This window comes from Nicotiana attenuata, unplaced genomic scaffold (genome assembly GCF_001879085.1).
Source record: "Nicotiana attenuata strain UT unplaced genomic scaffold, NIATTr2, whole genome shotgun sequence".
In the NCBI taxonomy this organism is placed as follows: domain Eukaryota; kingdom Viridiplantae; phylum Streptophyta; class Magnoliopsida; order Solanales; family Solanaceae; genus Nicotiana; species Nicotiana attenuata.
Window position 1 is genome coordinate 44,168 of NW_017670781.1, and position 22,953 is coordinate 67,120.

Here is a 22,953-nt window from a genome sequence, read left to right on the forward strand (position 1 = left end):
CATTAGATACTCACCTAGGTGTAATAGCCCGTTTGGCCAAGCTGCAAAAATCAGCTTATTTGGAGAAGTGCTTATTTTCAAAAGTGCTTTTTTCAAAAGTACTTTTGGTGAGAAGCAGTTTGTGTTTGGCTAATTAGTTTGGAAAGCACTTCTGAGCAGCAATTAGTGTTTGGCCAAGCTTTAAAAAACTGTTTCTAAGTGTATTTTTCTCAAAAGTGCTTCTCAAAAAAGTGCTTTTGGAGAGAAGTTTTTTCTGCTTCTCCAAAACTGCTTCTGCTTCTCCTCAAAAGCACTTTTTTTTCCTTCCAAAAGCTTGGCCAAACACCTCAATTTTTGGCCAAAAGTGCTTTTGGGAAAAAAAAAAGCACTTTTGGCCAAAAAGAAGCTTGGCCAAACAGGCTATAAGTCACTTCCCTAGTGCTTTTTATCACTTGAGAAAACTCCTACAAAAACATTGTACTTAGATTACTTTCAGCAATCAATAGCATTAAACGTAGATTAGAAACCAATCCAAGCACGGTTAGAAGTGTAATTAAAAGCAACACGCATAGCTAGATTAGATAGAAACCCAACTCCCAATCAATATTAACTCCCTGTGGATATCGATCCCGACCTTTCGGGTAAAAGCTGCATCGACCACTCCTCGTCATCACATAGTGGTGCAGGGTTAGAGCCGATCAAAGCTCGATCAAAATGATTTGTTCCAGCTCCTCGACCTTTGACTTCGTTGCATCAGAATCATCAGGGGTCATAAAGGTTCGAGGTATCATAAAATCTTCATCCTCGAAGCTCTCCTGCTCCTCCGATGGGGCCTAGGCTATTACCTGTGGTTGCTATTTGACTTCTTGTTTTCCCTTTGGCTCCGATTCCTTTGCCGACGAAAGTGCTGATACCGGTATCACCTCGTCGATTGCAAATATCTCTTTGTCGGCGGGTTGTTCACCGTATACCATTTTGACTCATTCCGAAGTTGGGAACTTCAGAACTTGATGAAGCGTTGAAGGTACTGCTCTCATGTTATGTATCCAAGGCCTTCTAAGCAGTGCGTTGTACCTCATGTCACCCTCGATCACATGGAACTTTGTATCTTGGACGGTCCCAGCCACATTTACTGGCAAAATGATCTCTCCTCTGGTGGTCTCACTCGCCATATTGAAACCGTTAACGTTAAGTACCCGAGTTGCGGGCACGATCTGATCTTGGAGGCCAAGCTGCTCTACGACCCTAGATCGAATGATGTTTGCCGAGCTACCTGGATCAATTATCACACGTTTAACTTGAATTTTATTCATAAGGATAGATATTACCAGTGCATCGTTGTGAGGTTGTTCGATCCCTTGTGCATCCTCGTCGTTGAAAGACAAGGTTTCCTCCGATAAATAGTCTCGGGTACGCTTCTCCCTCGTGATTGTCACTTTGGTCCGTTTAAATATCGGGCTTTGAGGAATATCGACCCCACCAACTATCATATGAATCACGTGTTGCGGTTCCTCCTATTTGGTTTTTCTGTTTACATCCCTGTCTCTGAAGTGATTTTTAGCTCGGTCACTCAAGAACTCTCGAAGGTGACCCTCGTTGAATAAACGAGCTACCTCCTCCCTACTGTCTGCAGTCTTCGGTTTTGTGACCATGGGTTCCATGGTATTTGCCTATTTGATTAGGGTTCCTTTGAGCCGGATCGGTCTATAGGGGTCTGGGCCACCTAGTATCCTCGATTCGTCCAATGGCTGATACAATACCCAATGCATCGATGCTAAAGTTTTATTTTAATAACCGTGGTGCTTCTTTGGGCTCTACATGTTTATTGAAGCCACTCTTACTCATGAGCGCTCGGGAGCTTTGTCCTCAATCATTCCTTTGATCATTCCGAACGGGATTACGTCCCGGTCCGTTATTTCTATGATCTACTATGTATGATTGGTACCAATCTCTGTTTGATCGGGGCTCTCTGTCGATGTCTCTTTGAATTCTGCTTTCGGATCTGTTTGGGTAAACGGACCCGGAAGGGGCTCTTAACTGATCATCCTCGACTCTAGTCTTTGACTAGTATCAATTATGTACATCGGCCCAGGTCACAGCTGGATATTCAATCAAATTCTGCTTTAGTTGTCGTGATGCTATCGAACTTCGCTCGTTCAAACCTTGGGTAAAGGCTTGGACAGCCCAATCATCAGTGACCGGGGGTAGGTCCATGCATTCTATCTGGAACCGAGATACGAATTCCCTTAGCATTTCATTGTCCTTTTGTCTCACTTTGAAGGGTCCAACTTCCTAGTTGAGACCTTTATTGCTCCGGCGTGTGCCTATACGAGCGAATCAGCAAGCATGGCGAAGGAATCGATGGAATTGGGCGGCAAATTATGGTACCATATCATTGCCCCTTTTGATAAAGTTTCTCCAAACTTCTTCAATAGAACAGATTCAATTTCATCATCTTCTAAGTCATTTCCTTTTATTGCGCTTGTATAAGAAGTTCCATTGACTTGGGAATTTCTGGCATGCGGAACTTCTTTGTAATGGGCTTCGGAGCCGCACTTGGTGGGAAAGGCTTCTGTACGAACTTCTTCAAATCTAAACCCTTTAGAATCGGGGGTGCCCCTGGTATTTTATCAACCCATGAGTTGTATGTTTCTACCTTTTTATCATTGGCCTTGATTTTATTTTCTCCTGATTCGATCCGTTTAGTGAGCTCCTCGAGCATCTTTATGATAGCGGGTTAGTTCCCGATCCATTATCGTTCGATTTTTCTGGTATAGGTTCGACCTTGTGAATAACTTCCTGTGATGTATCAAGCTCAATTCTGCTTGGCGCTCGATTCTGATTTTGGAGTTGCGCTATCGCAGCTTGTTGAGTCTGCAACATTTCAAATATCATTCGAAGGCTAATCCCGCCTTTTTCACCGCTCTATGCGTTCTGGTCGGCTGCCCGGACGTCTCTGCGGACGCTATTTCCAGGGTTGGCGCCTAAATTTCCATGAATGGAAACACGAGAACTGACATCGACTGGATCTATGGCCGGTGGTCCATCGGGATTGACTGGAGGTACTCCGTTTCCCGGGGCGACTATGTTCTCGTTCTCGCCATGAAGACCAAAGACGGTGTCTGTGTGAGTAGGCGCTGCTTGAGAGTTTGACATGTTGATTCCTTAAATCAAAGACACTTACGAGAACAACCGTAAAAGCAGTGTGTGTTATGAGGATTAATACTAGGCAATCACTATTATCCTTAGCCCCACAGTGGGCGCCAAACTGTTTACCTATAAATTGGATAACAATTAAACTTATAATATGATTTTAACGATACGTGATCTCACCTAATACTAATGTAAAGATTAACGATGGGAGTTGACAATAAAATAAAGCAAACCGGTATTGCAACGTAATTAAGCTCTCGAGCTTGGATGCCCCCGAACAGGTTAATGCAAGAATAGTAAAAGATATCACAAGCTGATGAGCAAGAATATAAGCTAGAAAGTGTCGTATTGCTTTGATATGCGTGAATATATGATGGTTACAAAATGATTATGGCCTTCTTTATATAGCAGAGGAATCCTAGTTATGGTACAATTCTAATAACAGAAGCAAATCCCGTGATTAACTAAATAACCGCTCTTGATTTGATCTGTTCCGGGATTTTCGCCGTTGATCTTTGACCGGTTAATGATATCTCGCTTTTCTGTTATTGCGCTTTGCTCGAAGTCTATCATGTTTGGTCTCGATCGCTGCTGGCCCCGATCTCGACAGGCACCTCGATTCCCGAACTCGATACCTTGTCTTCGTGCTCTGGTCCAATCCATTACGAGGCTGACCCTCGATGCAATTCTCTGGCCTCGGTCAGATAGTAAAATCGGGTAGGCCCGATTTTAACATACCCGATTTTAACTGTACACACAGTAAACATATTTTGTAATGGCAATATATATAAGATATAAATCATGTTATTTATGTGTAGGATTCAAAAGGGAGAGAAGATCGTGTGTAGGAGGTAACGAGAGTGTGATTACACCGCAAAATTAAATGACAAAAGAGTAGATTTCAGTGGGACCCAATGAGTACTTTGAAAGGCAATCGTAGCCGTCGATCTCTCACAAGCCAAACAGACGGCCAATATAGGAGAGTCAAAGACTCATCACTAAGGTCTCTTTGACCGGCGGGGGAAAAAAAGGAACCATCTTTTTCCCATAAAAAGAAAAAAAATTAACTATTATTATTTATTATAATTATTACTATTACTGTATTATACAGTTGCTGTTGCTATTAGTAATAATTTCCCAAACTTTGACTGGGGCTGTCACTTTAATCGAGGGCTCCTCTTGGTTGAATTTCGAGGCACTTTTTCTCTTATAGCACTTCAATTGACAATCGTGCCCCTACAACTTTTTGTTTTTGAAAACTTCTTATCCTTCCCAACAATTTAAGTTGTTTAAGTAACCGAAATTATCCAAGTTTACTGACAGAAATCATTTTAAATTGTCATGATAATAGTTACCCCTCCGTTTATCTATTTCCTTTTTGATCCGTTCCAAAAAGAATAACTCCTTTCTAAATTTGGCACAAATTTAGCTTAAACTTTCATTTCTACATTTAATAAGAAGCTTTTATAACCACACAAATACTCTGGATCCCGTCTTAACTTATTTAGGACCACAAATTTCAAAATCTTCATTTTTTTTCTTAAACTCCCTGCCAATCAAACAGTTTCACATAAATTGAAACGGAAGAATTAATATGTTATTTAAATTGAACTAACTGTTGACTGACTTCCGATGCGATGATATTTTAGCTGAGTCATGAGTGAAGTTAATATGAAACCCAAAAAAAAAAAAAAAAACTCGAAAATCTAACTTGAAAATAAACATTGATCATAGTATTAAATTGGAAATTTGATACTAATTTATTCTAGGGAAGTGTATAAAAAAATTGTTTAAAGGGGCAAAAATGTCTTTGTGATGTGGTGTGTGGAGATAACAATAAAAGGGGATCTTTCTTAATTGAGAAATTTACTCATTGGGGGTTTTTTGGTTGGTTTGAGTGTTTGACTACTGCTTCTTGTACTCCATTTCTATGAACTCTCTTTCTTCCTTTTTCTCTCTCAAAAATCTGCTCGTCTTTACCTTTCCTCATTTGTATTCATTTGACTTGTCTTTAGGGTTTCTTTGCTAACCAAAAAATCTAGTTATCAACAACAGATTTGGAAATTTCATTACTTGGAAATCTAGTTGAATAAATCAGTAAAGTTTCAAACTTTAAGCTCAGAACAGCTCAAACTTCAATACAATTTGCTCGGGTGCAATTTTCTAAGGTTGGTTTTTTGCTTTTTTCTTTTGTTCTTAGTTTCTGTGAATTGATAGTCCATTTTCAGTATTTGATATTGTGGATCCTTGTAGTTGCCAAAGATCTTTTTGTGGTTGTTTAGATTGGTTTATCATTATTTCTGCTTTTTGAAAAAAATAAAACAATTATAATTTCTATTGGATCATCCTATTCAATTTGAATGTTAAATCTAAAAGTACAATTTTGGCCTTCTCTTTTTTGAAAATTTAGCAGCTCATATATTTAGTGACAGTACTCCTCCATAATTAATGATATACCACCTTTTGTTTTGTGGAAATTTAGATAAATTTTGGATTTATCTCTGTTTGTTCTCTTGCTCATTTGTGCCTTTAGAACCTAGAAATTTAATTGCTAACTATAGTCTTTGATTCTGTATTGCTGAAGATTGGGCAATTTTTGTATATCCTACTTCAGACATGATAATCACTGTCCTAGGTGACATCAACGATCCAATTCTATATTTGTATGTTACAAAATTTGTAATCCTATAGATTGATGATTTGTACAACATGAAGGTTATTGAGTTTTTTAATATGTCAGAGTGAAAATCATAAGTTTCTTTATGCTACTGATTTGGCAGGAGGATATAAAACCTGAAATTGTAGACACGAAAATGGGTTGTTTCACAGTTTTAAAAAGTAAGAAGAAGAAGTCTGAACAGAGTATCCACATCAAACGTGTGAATCCTCAGGAACATTCTCCTACTGTGTTGCCTGAGCCCCAAGTGCACACACGGGCATTGCAGTCGGCACCCCCAAGTTTTAGAACTAGAGTAAAACCTGTACAGTCGAATAACAGAGTAACAAGCAGTAGGACACGGGCACTCTCTGCCCCATCGAGCCTGGACGCAGCAGAACAAGATGCTCTAGCATCGAATGAATGTGAGGAACAAGAAGAGTTAAGGAGTCGTGTTGGTTCGATAAAGGAATACCAGTCACCAACTCCTCAGCCTCTTCCTCTTCCTTCACCACAGAGTGCTGCCACTCTCAAGACTATGGGAAGCTTTAAAGTTGTGAATGCTAGTGGCCCTCTGAATGCCTCTGGACCGCTGCCGTTGCCTCCTACACTGCCTCCAACCTTACCTTCTACTGGAGCACTCAGGAACTTCTCGTTTGAAGAAATTGCTTCTGCCTGCCACCGGTTCTCTCCTGAGCGATGTATGTCTGAAGGTCTCTCTTCTGTTATCTACAAAGCTTCTTTTGGTGATGATGCCACTAGTACAAAGAAGCTTGAAGCCACTGTAACCCGCCTTCATCCTTCTTCGCAGGTAATGTACAGTTTGACTTATTGACTTTGAATTATCTTGTCTGTTCATTATCTTTTGTAATCCCCCTCTTTTTTTTGTTTTGGGGGGGGGGGGGGGTCATCTTTCATCTGATTGCCATGTGATATGTAAGTTTGGGACAGCTCATATTTGGTTAGATTGGTGACTTTGGTTCTTCCATCATGTGAGGGCAAAAACGGTCTGATTCCATGGTTTAAATTTAGGATGCAATTTGGCAGGTATTGGCAATTCTTTATGAGTTTTGGAAGGCTTACTATCTTTTACGTTTTGGCTTTTCCAGGGGTTAAAGGAATTTGTAACTGAGGTCAACACACTAGCTTCTTTACAACATCCGTCACTTTGTAAACTGATTGGTTTTCATGCACGGGAAGGTTCTGACCACAGAATGTTGGTTTATGAGAGGCTTTTCCATGGAAGCTTAGACCGGCTTTTGTTTGGGAGGTCAGATGGTCCCCCGATGGACTGGAATGCTCGAACGAAAATTGCTTTGTGTGCTGCTCAAGGTCTCACATTCCTGCATGAGGAAGGACCTTTCCAGGTAACAATGCTGCTTCCTGAATCTGTAGTCTAATGAGAGTTACCTTTTATTTTCCATATGCAACCTTGTAATATTTCGTGTCACCTCTGTATATCTCCAGCTTTTGTTATTGGCTAGGGCCTATGCTATTCACATAGTTTGCTAAGTTTCTTATTTTCCGTAACAGGCAATGTTCCATGAATTTTCCACTGCAAATATACAAATAGATAAGGATTTTAGTGCCAAGCTTTCGGGATATGGATGCATTACACATATACAAGAGACAGACATATCTTGCAGTTCAGCTGTAAGTTTCCTCTGTTAATAGTTGCAGAACATTTTTTCTCTGTTAAAAGGCCGGTCTTAGCTCCTAGGTTTGTCTGGGGGTTTTGCTTGTTCGTGAGAAAGGATTACTCGTCAAGCAAGTTTGGGGGGGTCAGCATGGAGTGAGATCTGATGCCATTAACTGTGTCGTAGGAAGGTTTGAAGGAAAGAGAATTGCTTTTGTTCAAAGTTTTACTCACAGATAAACCCTTGTGCTGTGCATGCTCCACATAATAGTTGAGTCATGTATAGTGGATGTGGCTTTTAATAGGGGTAACCACTAGGCCTGTGCATCTTGCTGTAAAGATTAATACTATCTTTTTGTGAAAAATTTGTCTTTGTGCCTTCTGAAAAAAATAATTGTTTTGTATCACTCTCTCTAGTCTAATTGGCAATTTGACAGGTGTTTTGCTTGCAGTTGTTCACTTTTTCCTGACTTCTTCAGAGATCCTAAAAGTTTCTTGTTTATAACGTTGACTTTTTCAGGCTCTGGGAAATCTCTCTGAAGAGACTCTGGAACGAGGATTGTTAACACCAAAGAGCAACGTTTGGAGTTTTGGGATTGTTCTTCTTGAGTTGCTGACTGGCCGGAAGAATTTAGACAGTCGGCATCCAAAAGAGGAGAGGAATTTAGTGAAGTGGAGCAGGCCTTTCCTAGCTGATGACGGCAGATTATCACTAATCATGGATCCTCAGTTAAAAGGTCGGTTCCCTGCGAAAGCAGCAAGGACAGTGGCTGATATTGCTCAAAGATGTCTGCAAAAGGATCCATCTGGAAGGCCCACCATGAGAACTATAGTGGAGCAACTCAAGACTATACAAGTGATGAAGTACCCTTCTAGGTTTCCTCTGCAAGAGCCAGGGGCAATTAGTGTAAAACACATGTCAAAGTCTCCGAGCTTAAACGGAATCATTACGCCAGCACCACGGTTAAGCTTCTCCCCGTCACCACCGATGCACCCTCTATCTATTTCTCCCACAAGGACTGCTGCTCCATTCTTGTCTCTACCTTCATGTTCCTCCAACCTCTCCATGGAGGACCTTGATCGGCTGGAAAGCCGGAGGCCATCATCTTCATCTGTTCGGAGATCTAGTGTTGAAGGATTTTGATTGTTTGTAGAGAGCATTTTTTCATTATTGTTTCTTTTTTTCTTTTTCTCTTTTGGGGCCTTCCCTTTTTACATGAAAAGATATAGAAAGATAAACTTGTGGCTTTCCACCTTCCCTTTCCTCAAGGAAGAAGATGTGGGGAATAACATTTTGTAGATATGGTTTCTATTTGGTTTGAGTAGTGTTCCCTAATCGAGATCCTGAGGGAGATGTTAATATGGCTTCTTTTTCTTTTTCTTGTTTACCCCCAACCCCTCTCCTGGAAAAGAAATGTAAAAAAGGAAAACGAAAGAGGAAATGAAGAAAAAAATTCCCCTCCCAAAGTTCTGTATTTTGTTGAAAAAGAATGTATATTTGCATAGTGGTTATCTTAAAGGGTAATCCTACTTAACAAGAATTCTGCTTGACAATGGTATGGCTGGTGCAAGCTTGCTACTAGAAAGAAAGAGCAAATATCAGCTAATGTAATAAAGGAGACAAAGCTGTTATCATATAGTGGAAATAGATTCACAGGTATTATGTAATTTATTTAAAGATGAACAACCTCGCTACTCACATCTTCTTCATGATTGCAATTTTCATCTTGATACGCTCTGGCAAAGTATGAAAGCACTAGGCAACAAACAACAATGGAGGAAGATAGTATTATGTACTGGGAAACACCTCCGGCTTTTATTTTACAAATTTTTATTAAAGACAAATCGGGGAAAAACCGCAATGCGGTTTATCCCTATGTTATGTAATAACTAAAGCTTTTAATATAATAGACTATTCTTTCATCAGCAAAAAAAAAAAACAGTAAATGTTGAAGTGCTCTTATATCACTGCTAAAACTACATGACCATTAACAAAGGGGAGTGTAAGCTATACATTTCTCTTTTCTTGAACAGCCAGCAGATACACCAGTAATTGCAGCAATTTTTCTTATGCTAAATAGTAAATAAACTAGATATAAAGCTCGCCACCAACAACGAACTAACCCTCAATTTTAAACATATGAATCCTCTCTATCAATTCCCGCCACATTCAGACTTATTTCATTCATGAAAAAGCACACAGTGACAATGGAATCAATACACTTCCAGGGTTGAAAACCTCGTTCCCACGCATATATACCTCAGGTTTATTTCTTGGCACCACCCCACTTTTCAATGCAACACCATACAAGTAACAAGCAGTCAATGGCTTTCTTTGTTGATTCAGCTCATTGATCAACAAGCTAAATGGAACACTACTGGGAGATTTTCCAACTTTCAGCATGAGAATAAAAACTAACAATGCCTTATCAACTTTTCCCTCCAAACAAAGTACACGAATAACATTAGAGAAAGTGAATGCCTTAGGAGAATACCCAATTCTAACAACCTCATATAAACTCTCCAGTGCTTTATCCAACTCCTTGCCACTACAAAAAGCTTCAATGACCAACTCATATCCAACAGGATCAACAACCAGCATTCGGCTCTGCATTCTTTCAAATACTTGATATGCATCTTTTAACATCTCTTTTTCCTTCCTTGATTGCCTGCATAACCCTCTCAACAAGGAATTCATAATCCTTCCGTCCACCTCAAAATCATGATTTAACATCTCCTTATAAATTTTCGAAGCAGCTCTAATTTTTCCCCATTTCAACAACCCATGTAACAATGTACTATAAGTTATATGATCAGGCACACAATTTTGTTTCTTCATTTTCTTCAACAATTTAATCCCATCTAAAGGCCTGCCTTCTTTAAAATACCCATTGAACAAAGTATTATAAGTAACCACATTAGGTATCAGCCCCATTTCAAGAGCTTCCTCAAGCAACTCTAGTGCTTCATTGGACCTACCAACCTTACAAAAACCATCCATAACAGCAGTATAAGTATAAAGATCAGGTTTTTTATTAGATTTCTTGATATTCAAAAGCAACTCATAAGCTTCTTCCACTCTACCAACAAAGCACAAACCTTTAAGCAAGCAGTTGTAAGTATAAATTGTGGGTTCACATCCAATTTGACCCATGACATCAAAAACCTCATAAGCTTTTTGCAATTTTCCACCTTTGCAAAAAGTATTGATTAAAGTTGTAAAGGTGGCAACTTTGGGTTGAAACCCATCTTTCAACATGTTACCTAAAATGGATTTGGCTGTTTCAGGGTCATTTTTTTTGCAGTACAAACTGACCCAAATTGAGTATGTGTTAACATCTGGTGCTAATGCATAAGATAATGAGCTCAGTTTCAAGGCTAGCTCAAACTCATCTGCTAAAACCAAAGAGATAAGCAAATGATTAAAATCAGATATGGTTTTAAACCCACCATTTTGCTCAATTATTCTTGAAATTTCAAGATTTTGTAAAGTGGATGAGGCTTTAATAGCTTCAAGAATATCTTGCCACTGGGAATTAACAGTACCCTTATTATCAAGATAAAGATTGCAACTTTGTTTGGTCAAAGACTGAGTTTTTATCAGAGCAAAGTCAATTTGAGTTCTATGCAAGGGTTTGAGCGTATTGTTAAGAAGAGGTTGAACAGTTGAGATTAGAGGTGAAATAGAGAAAATGGAGTGTTGCTGGCTAGGGGAGATAATTAAAAAAGGCATAGCAGTGATTGCAATGACTTCACCTTTGAGCTTAGCGTTGCCTCAACGGATATTGCATACATTTGTACGTATTTTGTTATTTTCCAAATTATCCATATATGAAGCAATCTTTGGATTGGACAACGGTGTAGCCTTCCAATAGAGGCACTAATATAAAGGACTTTAACGAGAAGATTTTGAGAAAAATGACAAACATGGTGCCTAAGGCCATCTCTAACCATTGCCTCTATTTTCTCCTTTAAAATAGAGTAAAGTTACTCTAACTTTTACTCCAAAACAATATTTCATTTTATATTCTTTTCTTTCTTTAATATTATATTATTATCTTTTATTTAAATTTTATTTTTTTATTTCTATTAAAGAAATTCTACCTTTTTTTCTTTTTTACATATTCATCACATATAATTATATTTCTTTCTTATATAATTATTTAATATAAAATTATATATACCATAAATTTTTAAATAATCTAATTTATAAGCAAATATTATAGATTATACATATTAACGAATAATTCAAATAAAAGTTTAATCATTAAGATACAAGATAATTTTTTTTTTGGTTTTCCATTCCCGCATTGGAGCCCGACTACATCCGGAGTCGCGCCGCATAGGGCCCCATTTGGGGGGAAGCGCTCCCTACCAAGGATTTTTCCATACCCAGGGCTCGAACTCGAGACCTCTGATTAAGGGAGGAGCAGTCCCATCCACTGCACCACATCCTTTGGTGGTAGATACAAGATAATTAAATACATATTACATTATGGTAAAATTCAGATTAAGTACTACATAAATATTTAACTTCAACCTCTAGTATCTGGAAACAACATACCTCCCTACTAAGTTATTATGCTATTTTTAATTTAATTTATTTTCAATTTTAATGTCTTTTTAATTTTTACTTTTCAATTTTAGCAACATCATATATTTTATTTGCACCATTCATTTTTTGAGATGATTATATATTGTTTGTATGATTGTAACTTATAATAAAATTAACTTACAATTTTACATAAAAATGATAAATGTACGAAAATTAATTTATCAAAATTATACACCAAAATTAAGATGCGAAATTAATATTATAAAAATATTACATAAACATAATTAGGTATATATAAGGAGATAAATTGAAAGAGTTAAATAATAAAAATAATAATAAAGTAATAGGGAATAGTAATGGAGGAGATAAATAGTGGAGTGACACTATTCATCACCGATTTTACAGCCAAAAGTGCAGCAGCGTTGGGGACCAATTACTCCAAAAACCACATGCATGATAGCAAATGCAGTTGGTTTTGGAGATGCCCTAATAGAACATTTTATGCTGCTCACATATAGTTATGTCATCAATTTCAAGTTGTTAATACAATCAAACCTATTTATAATAGTTTTGTTTATTCCAATATTTTTGGTTGTTATAGAGAAGTGCTGGTATAGAGGACATATATTATAACACAACATAAAAATTTGTTTCGAGAGAAACTTAACTTTTATCGTGAATGACTGTTATATAGGAATACTGTTATAAAAACGTTTGACTGTTCATAGTTATAATTAATAACAAGTCATCATGAAATGTTCTTAATTATATTGCAATTGGTGACTAAACTACATGAAACGTGCACCTAATTATTATTTGTCGTGATGGCCAGGCTCAGCGTCAACATTCAAGTGGGCAGCCCAAGAGTTCGATATTTTCGGCTTGACCTGAAATTAAGACATTAAAGAACAAGTGTAAAATAAGGTATATTATGGAGATTCGTATCAAATCACCAATTATTCTTAGCCCCACGGTGGGCGCCAAACTGTTTACCCCTAAATCGAATAACAATTAAATTTGTACGCGATTTTAAGGATACGTGGTTTGATTCAACACAGATTACCAAGAATATTAGATAAACGAGTTAAATATGAAATAAATGATCAAACCAATTGTAATGTTGTGACCGAGCCCGAACTTAGATTGAAAAGTGACCTCGTCCTCGATTAGACCCTCGGTTCGAGCCTAGTTGTGAATGAGGAACAGAACAATTAAATAAGAACTTTAGCAGTAACTAAAAGACAGAAAGTAAACTTGTATTTCTTTGATTTGTGTGTTACAAAATAAAAACTTCCCCTTTATATAGTAGGAGATTTTCATTCCTAGTATAAGTCTAAAAAAGGTAAAAATCTTCCTTTCTCGTTAATTACTGATCCATAACTGACGTCGAGCGAGATGCGCGCCGTGATATCCGATTAGGTGCAAATATCACGGCCCTCTATTCGTCGTGTGTACCCGTTTACCGTGTTTTCCGAGGCCTTAGAACTCGTTCTGGGTCCGGGGCGCGTCGCTTTATCATACCTGATGATAATTAAGCACATCGTTCACCTTTCGTGGATCTCGATACGAAGGGCTACCATCCTCGATTTCAATCTCGTGCGTTTGTGCCCTTCTTTCGTTTTCTTCAACAGGAATCGGGGTATGCGTTATCCCCGATTTTACCGGTATACATGTTTATCTCTCAAAAATCCATCCACTTACATGGCAGTGAAGAGTCTGACACTTAGAAATCGATGGATTCTCTTTTGATTTATATCAATGGATTCTCTTTTGATTTACCTGGAACTTTGTATTCGTGCGCGTCAATGATCATTTCCAATGTGAATTAATGGCAAGAGATGACGAGTTTATGTTTGCTAATTTACTATGATTGAAAGTAAATGATTCATATGGGCAATACTCGCACTAATTGTGATTTAAGACATAATTATTGCTTTTATAGATCCAATGAGTCCTCATTTTTCTAGATTTCTCATTCTGAGTAGATATTCATGTATGTTCGTGTAGGAGAAAGTGTGAGATTTAGAAAATCGTTTGTTTTTCCAAAAGCTTCTAATTTGTCTTAACTTACAAAATTTAGAATTCACAAGATGAACACATAAGAATCATTGCGAATCTAAGATTTTTAATACATAGATGCATTGCTAAAAAAATGAAGAAAAAATGTACTAAGTGAGAATTTGATCTCTATTCCTCTTGGTAAATAACTCAACATTCAACCAAGTGCACTATTCAACTTTCTTGGAGCATGGGTACCGTTATTTAATATTATATCAATTTTAGAAAACATGTGCATAAAATATTTAATTTTGCGAAAAGACCATGGGTTCACGTGCCCTATAATTTTGCCTATAAATCCGTCCCATCCTAGTTGCATACTAATTTGGAATTAATAATTGAGACTTAGTTTATTGATTCTTTTAACTAAGTACTACAATTTTCAACATTCTGTTGCAAAAGTTAAAACAGAAAAAAAAAATGGTACTCATAATTTTGGTTCTTCTCCATCACCATCAAAACTCGAAATTTTGCCATACAAAAACAAAAAGAACCTGAATTTTTCCTTTTTTTTTTTACTAAACTTGGCTGCAAAGCAAAGTGCAAGGTCTATAATCACTCGAAATTGTGAATTTTCTGCATGAGATTTTGCACAAACATTAAATTAAATATAATCATATCTAACCATTGAAATTAAACCCGAAAAGATCTACTGAATTTCTTCCAAAACCTGGGGTCCTTAGGATGTGGAGGAGCTTCGTCAATAATCCTATGATCTCCTTTTTTACCAAGAATTGGTTTCAGCAACTTCTTCATCATCTTTTGGAACCCGTAACCACGGTGGTGCCGGTGGCGGCACGGCCCTTGCTCCTCCTGCTTAGTATCTCCGGCCAGCGGCAGACCTGGTGGTGCTACGGTAGTACTCCTCCTATAAGAACCAGGCTCAGATAAACTCCGACCAAGAATAGCTTGGTTCAATTGAATTTCAAATGTAATCCTTTCATATTCATCTAACAATGTGCTTTTTTCATCTCCAAATTTTCTCATTACTTCTGCTATTGATCCCATTTCTTCCCATCAAGTTATATAATACGATCACCAGCTCAAGTTATTCTTTATATATAGTATAATCGCCAGTGCTGATAAAGCTTTAATTTCAGATTCTGTTTCTTGCTTCTTCTTTTTTTATGTATCAAACAGCGGCTTGAAGGAAGCCGAGCTGAGAACTGAATTAAAGCTAGGTTATTAGAAAAGAAAGAATTACTCCCTTCGGTCCAGAGTAAGTAATTTTTTTTTATGTTTTCACACAGATTAAGAAATCCACCTTTTAGCATTAATTAGCAATAGAATTGACCATATTAACCTTTATTATCTCACATAAAAGGGTCTTAATTTGTCTTTTGATTTTCATGGAACTGTTGGAATTATTTATTACTAAGGGGTTGTTTGGTTCCAAAGAGATTTATTCTGGGATTAATAATCACGGGATTCTCGTTCTAGGATTATTATCCCTTATCCGGGATTAATAATCACGGGACTCTCGTTCTAGGATTATTATTCCATATCCAATGTGTTAATACCATCATTGATATAAGATTTGTAACGATATTAATTAATACTCATAACTAAATATATGAAAAATACAACCCAAATTTTATCCCGATATTATAATTCTAATCTTAGTAATCTAACAACTCCTAACAGTTTCAAAGAGGATGACAGAATAGAGAGAAGTATAATCAAGTTGGAGGAGTATTATGATTGACCTGTTAAATTTAGTTGTAAGTATTCTAAAAATAATTTTTTATTTTTACTTGTCACTTTTCGCATATTAAGAGAAAAATAATTTATTTTTTCGGTTTTGTCCTTACCATTAATTACTCATTCTAAATCATTTTCCAAATTTATTAAGACTATACATCAATTAATATAGGTATCATGATAAATTATACATTTTATTTATTATTTCTTAGGTGTGCAAAGTCAATAGTGGATAAGTAAAAGCAAATTGAAGTAGTATATTTTTGTTATCAGTCTATTGGTTATCATTCATTAATATGATGAACTAGACCGTTCACTTTTACTACGTACCAATTATATGCTCTTATAATATTGAGTATCTAGTACTAATTAGTAATGATAATCAAACCAATAATTGACATTCATATCTTATACGTACTATATCCTCACATTAATTTTCTACGTTATATTAATTTGCATTCGTTTTTTAATCATTTTCATGTGATAGCTGATAAGGAAAACTTTTAAATTCTGTCTCATTCTTCTTTATTTCCTTTTATAATATGTTAAGAAAGGTAGATCAAGTGTGATATTAATAAACTCCCAACGTGAGTGAGCCGTATATATACAAGCCACATCATGCAGCCAAATTCTGTTCAGCACTTTATGCTTTCTTGCTTGGTTAAGTTTATGTTTTCTACCTTTCTTAGGACTTGGGGGGAATCTTGTGTATTACTAAAGCAGCTTTAAAAATTTCTTTTTTTGGTACTATGCTTATTACAGTACCATCCGTACTCACTCCCCAGAGAAATTAAGACCCCGTTTGGCCATATATTTTGGTACCGTTTTTTCAATTTTTTTTTGAAACATTGTTTGTTCATAGATTAATAATCTATTTTTGAAAAATTTCTGAAATTATTTTTCAAGTTCCCAAAATCTAGTTTAGGGTAGATTTTGGGTGAAACTTGTTCTCCCCCTCACAAAACTTCAAATTTTTTTCAAATAAAATGCATGTCCAAACATAATTTCAACTTCCAAAAAATTATTTTCAAAACTACTTCAAAAATTATTTTTTCAAGTTTCAACTAAATCTATGTCCAAACGCTAGCTAAGTACTGAAATGTTATCTCATACTTGAAGTTTTCTTTTTAAAAAAAAATTGTCCCGCTTACGAAGTATCTCGCATACACACAGAATTGAAAGACAAATCGTATTTTAAGGGGTGCAATATACACAATCCACCTTGACATTACTCAAATTTGACCAGAGGCATATTTAGGTGGACAATGGCGGACCCAAGACCTTATTCAAGTAGGGTTAATAAGATACAGTGATATTATTTCAATAATATTCAGTAATAGGTATTACCGTGTACAAGAAAGTGAATGTTGTATGTTGCTCTCTTTTTTTTTAATAATTGTTGTTTCGGAATTTTTTTCCGTCTGAAACCACTGTTAGACAAAAAACTATCATTTTTATTAATGTTCCATTAAATTGTATATATAACTCTAACAATTTTTAACAAGTTATAAGCATAAAATTTTCCTTTAAATTTTTCAATTTAAAATTTTATGTTTTACTCTTAATTAACTGCTATTAAAATCAATCTAGCTATTTGAACCACCACAAACAAGATAAACGTAAAATAGATAAGGAATTTACTAAAACAATAAATATAAAAATATAAAACTGACCTCACCTTCACGTAAGCCAAAAAAGGGCAAATATAAGGTATAAAATTTATGAAAAGAAAAAGTAAATAGTACTCACAATTGTTAAAAGACAAAAAATTTGATGAAGCGGATTCAATGGAACCTGCTTATTGTAATGTGGGTTTGCCCGTGTAAGGTGAAAGTGTATGGGTCCACGTGAGCATATGCTCCTCTTCCTAAACCATGAATAATAATATTATATTTTCTCAATATTACTTTAACCTATATGTATGCACTCAACTTCAAAATCTCCTATGATATAATGATTAATAAGCGCACCTCAAAAAGTAAAATTCGTGATTTAAATCCCAGATCTCCGAGTGCTCTCATCTCCAAGCTTAGGGAGCTCAATAGCGGTACTAGACCTAATCTTGATTCAGGTGAAACCAACCTCAGTGGGAAAGAAAAAGTATAATGTCCCGGCCGATCTTGTATATTTGAGCCTTATTTTCCCTATTTGATGCTTTCCGTATGCTTATTTGTTATTTTGTGACTTGCGATGATAGTTGATTTAGTTTTGGGAAGTTTTTGGAGTGAATTGGAACATTTATTTCTGTGTTGGAAGCTTAAGTTGTAATAGTTGACCAAGGTTTGACTTTTGTAAACAACCTCAGATTGGTATGGTCCCAATAAGTACATATGGTAATTTTGGACTTAGGAGTATATCCAGATTTGGATTTAGAGGCTCCTAGGATGTTTTGACTCTAATTGCCGAAAGTTAGAACTTTGGAGGTTTGAAGAGTTTATGGGTTTGACTGCGAGTTGACTTTGATGATATAAGACTCGGATTGTTATTTCGAGATTTAAAATAGGTTCATTTAGTGGTTCAGAACTTGTGTGTGAAGTTTGGTTAGAATCCGGAATGTTTAGGCTTGATTTGGACAAGTTTGGCGAAGTTGGAAAGTTTGGAACTTAAGAGATTGGTTTTGATCGTCGATTCTTGGCTTTTGATGGTATTCGCAGTGTTTTAATATTTGGGTAAGTTTGGATAATGTGTTTGGACATGTTGGTATAACTGGACGGGGTCTCGTGGAGCTCGGGGGTATTTCGGGTCAATTTCGGATCTTTGGAGTGTATGGTGGTATTACTGGTTTTTGGCAGGATAGGTGCGCCTGCACAAGAGTGGTGCATAGGTGCGATGTTGCACCTGCGAGAATTTAGTTCGCACCTGCGTAGGAAGACCTGGGACTGGAAGTGTGCAGATGTGCAAAAGGGTCGCTCTTACGGTGAGTGCGCCTACAAGGATTTATCGCACCTGCGGAGCCGCATATGCGAGGTGTGTGTGTTGGTGTGGGTGGCTGGTGTCTTAAGTGAACTCGCAAATGCAAGACTTTTGTTGCATAAACGATGCCGCAGAAGTGACAAAGAGGGCGCATGGGCAAGATGCCCGACAGAAAGGTTTTAAGTCGATTTTTGACCCACTTTATACTATTTTTAATTTTGAAGCTCGGCTAGAGGCGATTTTTCAGGGAGAATTTCATTACCAATTTGAGGGTTAGTGGTTTTGACTTAATTTTAATATTATATCTCGTCTGCTCATGTATTATTATATATATTATGGGATTTTAAAGAGGAATTTAAGGGTTTTGTGTTAGATTTTGGAGAGTGAATAATTGAGATTTAAACCCCGATTTGGAGTCGAATTTGGATAAAACTTGTATATTTGGACACATATTCAAATGGGTAGTCGAAATTTTTGAGTTTTATCAGGTTTCGAAAAGCGAGTCCAGTTGACTTTTTGGTTGACTTTGTGTAATTGAATAAAGATCGAAATTTTATTATTTGAAATTGGTTTCTATAGCCTCGTTTAACGTTATTGAGTTATTTTTATACTGGATTTGACCAGTTTGGAGGCTGGTTTGAGAGGCAAGGGAATTTTGATGTATTGATTCTCGTACTTTAAGGTATATATCTTGCCTAGGCTTGGCTTGAGGGTACTTCTCCGTATGCTTTGGAAGCTTAAGTTGGAAGTATTGACCATGTTTAAGTTTTGTGTATTTGACCTCAGATAGGAGTTTTGATAGTTCTTTTAGGACCAAATGGTGATTTTGGACTTAGACATATGTCCCGATTTGGATTCGGAGGTTCCTAGGTTAATTTGACTCTAATTGGAAAAATGTTAGAAGTTTGAAGGTTTAGAAGTTCATAGGTTTGATACATAGTTGAGTTTGTGGTTACCGATGTCCGTTTGGGATTATGAGCCTTGGAATAGATTCGTATGATGATTTATGACTTATGGGTGAAATTTGGGATCATTCCGAGTTGTTTACGCACGTTCGACGTAAGTTTGGAATTCAAAAGTTTAGACTTGTTAATGAAGCTTGAATTGAGGTGCGACGCAGAGTTTTGATATTATTTTGTGTGATTTGAGGCTTCGAGTAGGTCTATATTATGTGTTGGGACTTATTGGTATGTTCAAATGGGGTCCTGAGGGGCTCCGGTGAGTTTCAGACTACCCCTATGAAGTTTGGTCATTGTTGAGGTGCAGCAGGTCTGGTGCAATCGCACCTACAGTGGTGAGGTGCATCGCACTTGCAAGAGGAGGATGTGCAGATGTGGAGAGAAATTGGGCAGGAGGTGTCCGCATATGCAAAGTTCTTATCGCAGAAGTGACAAAACAAGTGCGCCTGAGGGTTCGCAAAAACGACACCAAAGAAGTGGTGTCTTGGCCGTAAAAGCGAAAGGCTGGAACTTTAGTGGGTTTCCGCAAAAACGAGGTATTTTCTGCAGATGCAGTGTCGCATATGCGACCTTGGGACCGCAGAAGCAGAAATCACTGGGCAGATTTAATAAAATACTCTATTTCGAGGGTTTGAGTTATTTTACCATATTTTAAAATTGGGAGCTCGAAATGGGCGATTTGGAGGAGATTTTCACGATTTGGATTGGGGTAAGTATTTTTTACTCAGATTTATTTATAATTCATGATTCCAACATTGATTTTAGCGTTTGATTGGTAAATCTAAGTAAAGGAATTAGGGATTTTGGGAAAAACTTTTTTAAATAAAATTTGAAGATTTGAACCCCGATTTGGAGCCGGAATTGGATGAAAATTATTTGGATGGACTCGATTTGAATGGGTGTCCAGAATTTGTGAGTGTTGTTGGGTTCCTAGAGGTGGGCCCGAGTTGAAAGTTTTGGGTTGGCTTTTAATTTTTGTTCAAGATCGAAACTTTATTATTTTCGGTTGTTTCCTATGACTTTTATTGATATGCCTTAATTCGAAAATGAACTTTGTATGAAATATGTTGAGACCACTTTGCCACAACTTGATCTTGATCACTATATTGACTTAGCCATAGTCGTGCTTTATTTGTTGAACACCCCTCCACTTTTATGTTATTGTTATATCCTTGTGCACTTTATTGATGAGATATGAGCTTATATCTTGATGAAACTTGGTATTATTATTTTTGTGATGTTGTGGCACTTGTGGACATATTGAGCTGATTGATGGGGGTGTCAGCACGAGGTCTTGACGTGTGATTATGTCTATCGTTGTGCGCGTGAGGTGAAATAAGGATGGCGTTATCTTGGGATGCCCACGTGGCGAAATAAGGGTGGAGATATGTGTATCTGGCTAAATAAGGGAGGCATTTCATTGTTATGTGCACATGCGGCGAAATAATGGTGGCATTGTTGATGATGATATTTCCGGGTATCTTTCTTGATATTATTTTTGTGTTGAGACGGGGTTGATATTTTGATCTTATAGTTGTTTTTTAAAGTTTCCATCTTGCACTTCTATGAGTTATTGGTTAGATTTGACATTCTGTCACATGTCCTACTCCTATTTGATACTTTGTTGACAAAGATGGGTTTTTACTACATTGAGTTGTTATCACACGTTCTGAAGAGATTGTTGTTATTGTTTTCAAACATACATTCTATTGTCGGTTCTTTTGATATATTGCACAGGTTATTTGACTAGTGAGTATCACCTGACTTGAACCTCGTCACTACTCCATCAAGGTTAGTCTTGATACTTACTGTGTACCGATTGTGGTGTACTCATAATATACTTCTACACATTTTCTTGTTGATCCAAGTACTTTGGATTGGGCTGATCTATAGGGAGGCATTGTTCTTATTAGTGACTTCAAGGTATCCCTGCATGTTCTATTCGCAGGCCTTGGAGTCAACCTTCATACCTTATTTCTACTATTCTTTTTGTATTTCAAACAGTACTGTATTTTGAGTTATTCTCATGTATTCAGTTAGGGATCGTGACTCTTTACTACCTAGTTCTGGGGATATGTATATGATTATCGTCGTTTTGGCTTGTATCACCTTTATTTCTGCATTTATGTTAAACTCCGCTTTATTATATCATTTTTTGCTGATTTAAATATTGATAAGTGATCGACTTAACTAATTTTATAGACTAGGTGTCATCACGGCCCCTATGGTGGGATCGGGTCTTGACAAATTAGTATTAGAGCTCTAGGTTCATAGGTTCTAAGAATCATGAGCAAGTTTAGTAGAGTCTTGCGGATCATTACAAATATGTCTGCACTTATCTTCGAGAGGCTACAGAACTATTAGGAAGATTCTACTTCTTTCATTCCTTATCATGCAGATTTATTGATTTTGGAGTTTGAGCCTTTGTCTTTGTATTCTCTCACAAAAGGTGAGGACACACTCTACCGGATCGGATGATCAGATAATTGTTCCCCTTGCTAGAGCTGCGAAAGGATGGGATGGAGGTAGAGGCCGATGAGGGTCATGTGCTACAACTATAGCACCTGCTAGAGCAGTAACTATGGAGCCTTTAGCAGCTCCAGTTGATGATCAGGAGCCTGAGAATGTTGAGCAGGCACCTAGGTCGCCTATTGCTATGTCGGGGGCTTCAAGAGACCTTGGCACACTTCTTGAGCATGTTTGGGACTTTGGCTCAGGCATGGTTGATTCTAATTGCACCAACTACTTCACAAGCTGAATAGGAGCTTAGACTCCCGCCACCCATACACTAGAGCAACCGACTCATGCTTATCATACACCAGGTGTCGTTCCAGTATAGCCAGTAATTGTCAGCCCGAGGTAGGGCCAGTTATGTCAGTTAAGGGCAGAGAAGTTTGCAGAGGTTTCGAAAGTTCCATCCTCCCCAACTCAGTGGAGGGGATTGTGAGGATGTGTAGGATTTCTTGGATCAGTGTTACTATATTCAGCGTAGTATGAGTGTGGTGGAGCCGAGCGGGGTCGACCTTACTTTTTTTCGGCTGATGGAGTTGTCATATAGATGGTGGCAGACTTATGAGGTAAGTAGGCTAGCTAGGGAAGCACCACTTACTTGGTCCCATTTCTCTGATCTTTTCTTAGGAGAGTTTGTTCCACAGACTTGTAGGGATGAGTTGCGCACCGAGTTCGAGCAGTTGTTTCAGGGGGTTATGACTATGTCCGAGTATGCTATAAGGTTTACAGAGTTATCTCGTTAAGCACATGCTTTGGTTTCTACTGTTAGAGATAAAGTTCGTAAATTTATTGAAGGACTCGCCTACACCCTTAGATTTGGGATGGCACAGGA

The 22,953-nt window shown here is 37.3% G+C and overlaps 2 protein-coding genes across 2 annotated transcripts; one reads left to right on the forward strand and one right to left on the reverse strand.

Annotated features, from left to right (window-relative positions):
* Nucleotides 1-5,006: 5,006 nt before the first annotated feature.
* LOC109243267 (probable serine/threonine-protein kinase NAK) lies at nt 5,007-8,793 on the forward strand. Its single transcript, XM_019410176.1, has 5 exons — nt 5,007-5,300; nt 5,913-6,599; nt 6,898-7,155; nt 7,322-7,441; nt 7,945-8,793. Exons 2-5 carry the CDS (start codon nt 5,946-5,948, stop codon nt 8,566-8,568), a joined length of 1,656 nt encoding a protein of 551 aa, XP_019265721.1. The 5' UTR covers nt 5,007-5,300; nt 5,913-5,945; the 3' UTR covers nt 8,569-8,793.
* An 816-nt stretch (nt 8,794-9,609) lies between these two features.
* Nucleotides 9,610-15,045, reverse strand: LOC109243263 (pentatricopeptide repeat-containing protein At3g22470, mitochondrial-like). The gene is made up of 2 exons (XM_019410174.1): nt 14,677-15,045; nt 9,610-10,953 (listed from the first exon to the last, which is right to left on the reverse strand). Exons 1-2 carry the CDS (start codon nt 15,043-15,045, stop codon nt 9,610-9,612), a joined length of 1,713 nt encoding a protein of 570 aa, XP_019265719.1.
* Between the last annotated feature and the right edge of the window lie 7,908 nt (nt 15,046-22,953).

Coding starts and splice junctions, on each gene's coding strand:
- LOC109243267 (XM_019410176.1), top strand. CDS start 5,946: ATGGGTTGTTTCACAGTTTTAAAAAGTAAGAAGAAGAAGTCTGAACAG. Junction 6,600..6,897: donor GCCTTCATCCTTCTTCGCAG/GTAATGTACAGT, acceptor TGGCTTTTCCAG/GGGTTAAAGGAATTTGTAAC. Junction 7,156..7,321: donor ATGAGGAAGGACCTTTCCAG/GTAACAATGCTG, acceptor TTTCCGTAACAG/GCAATGTTCCATGAATTTTC.
- LOC109243263 (XM_019410174.1), bottom strand. CDS start 15,045: ATGGGATCAATAGCAGAAGTAATGAGAAAATTTGGAGATGAAAAAAGC. Junction 10,954..14,676: donor AATTCAGTAGATCTTTTCGG/GTTTAATTTCAA, acceptor GTTAATTCCCAG/TGGCAAGATATTCTTGAAGC.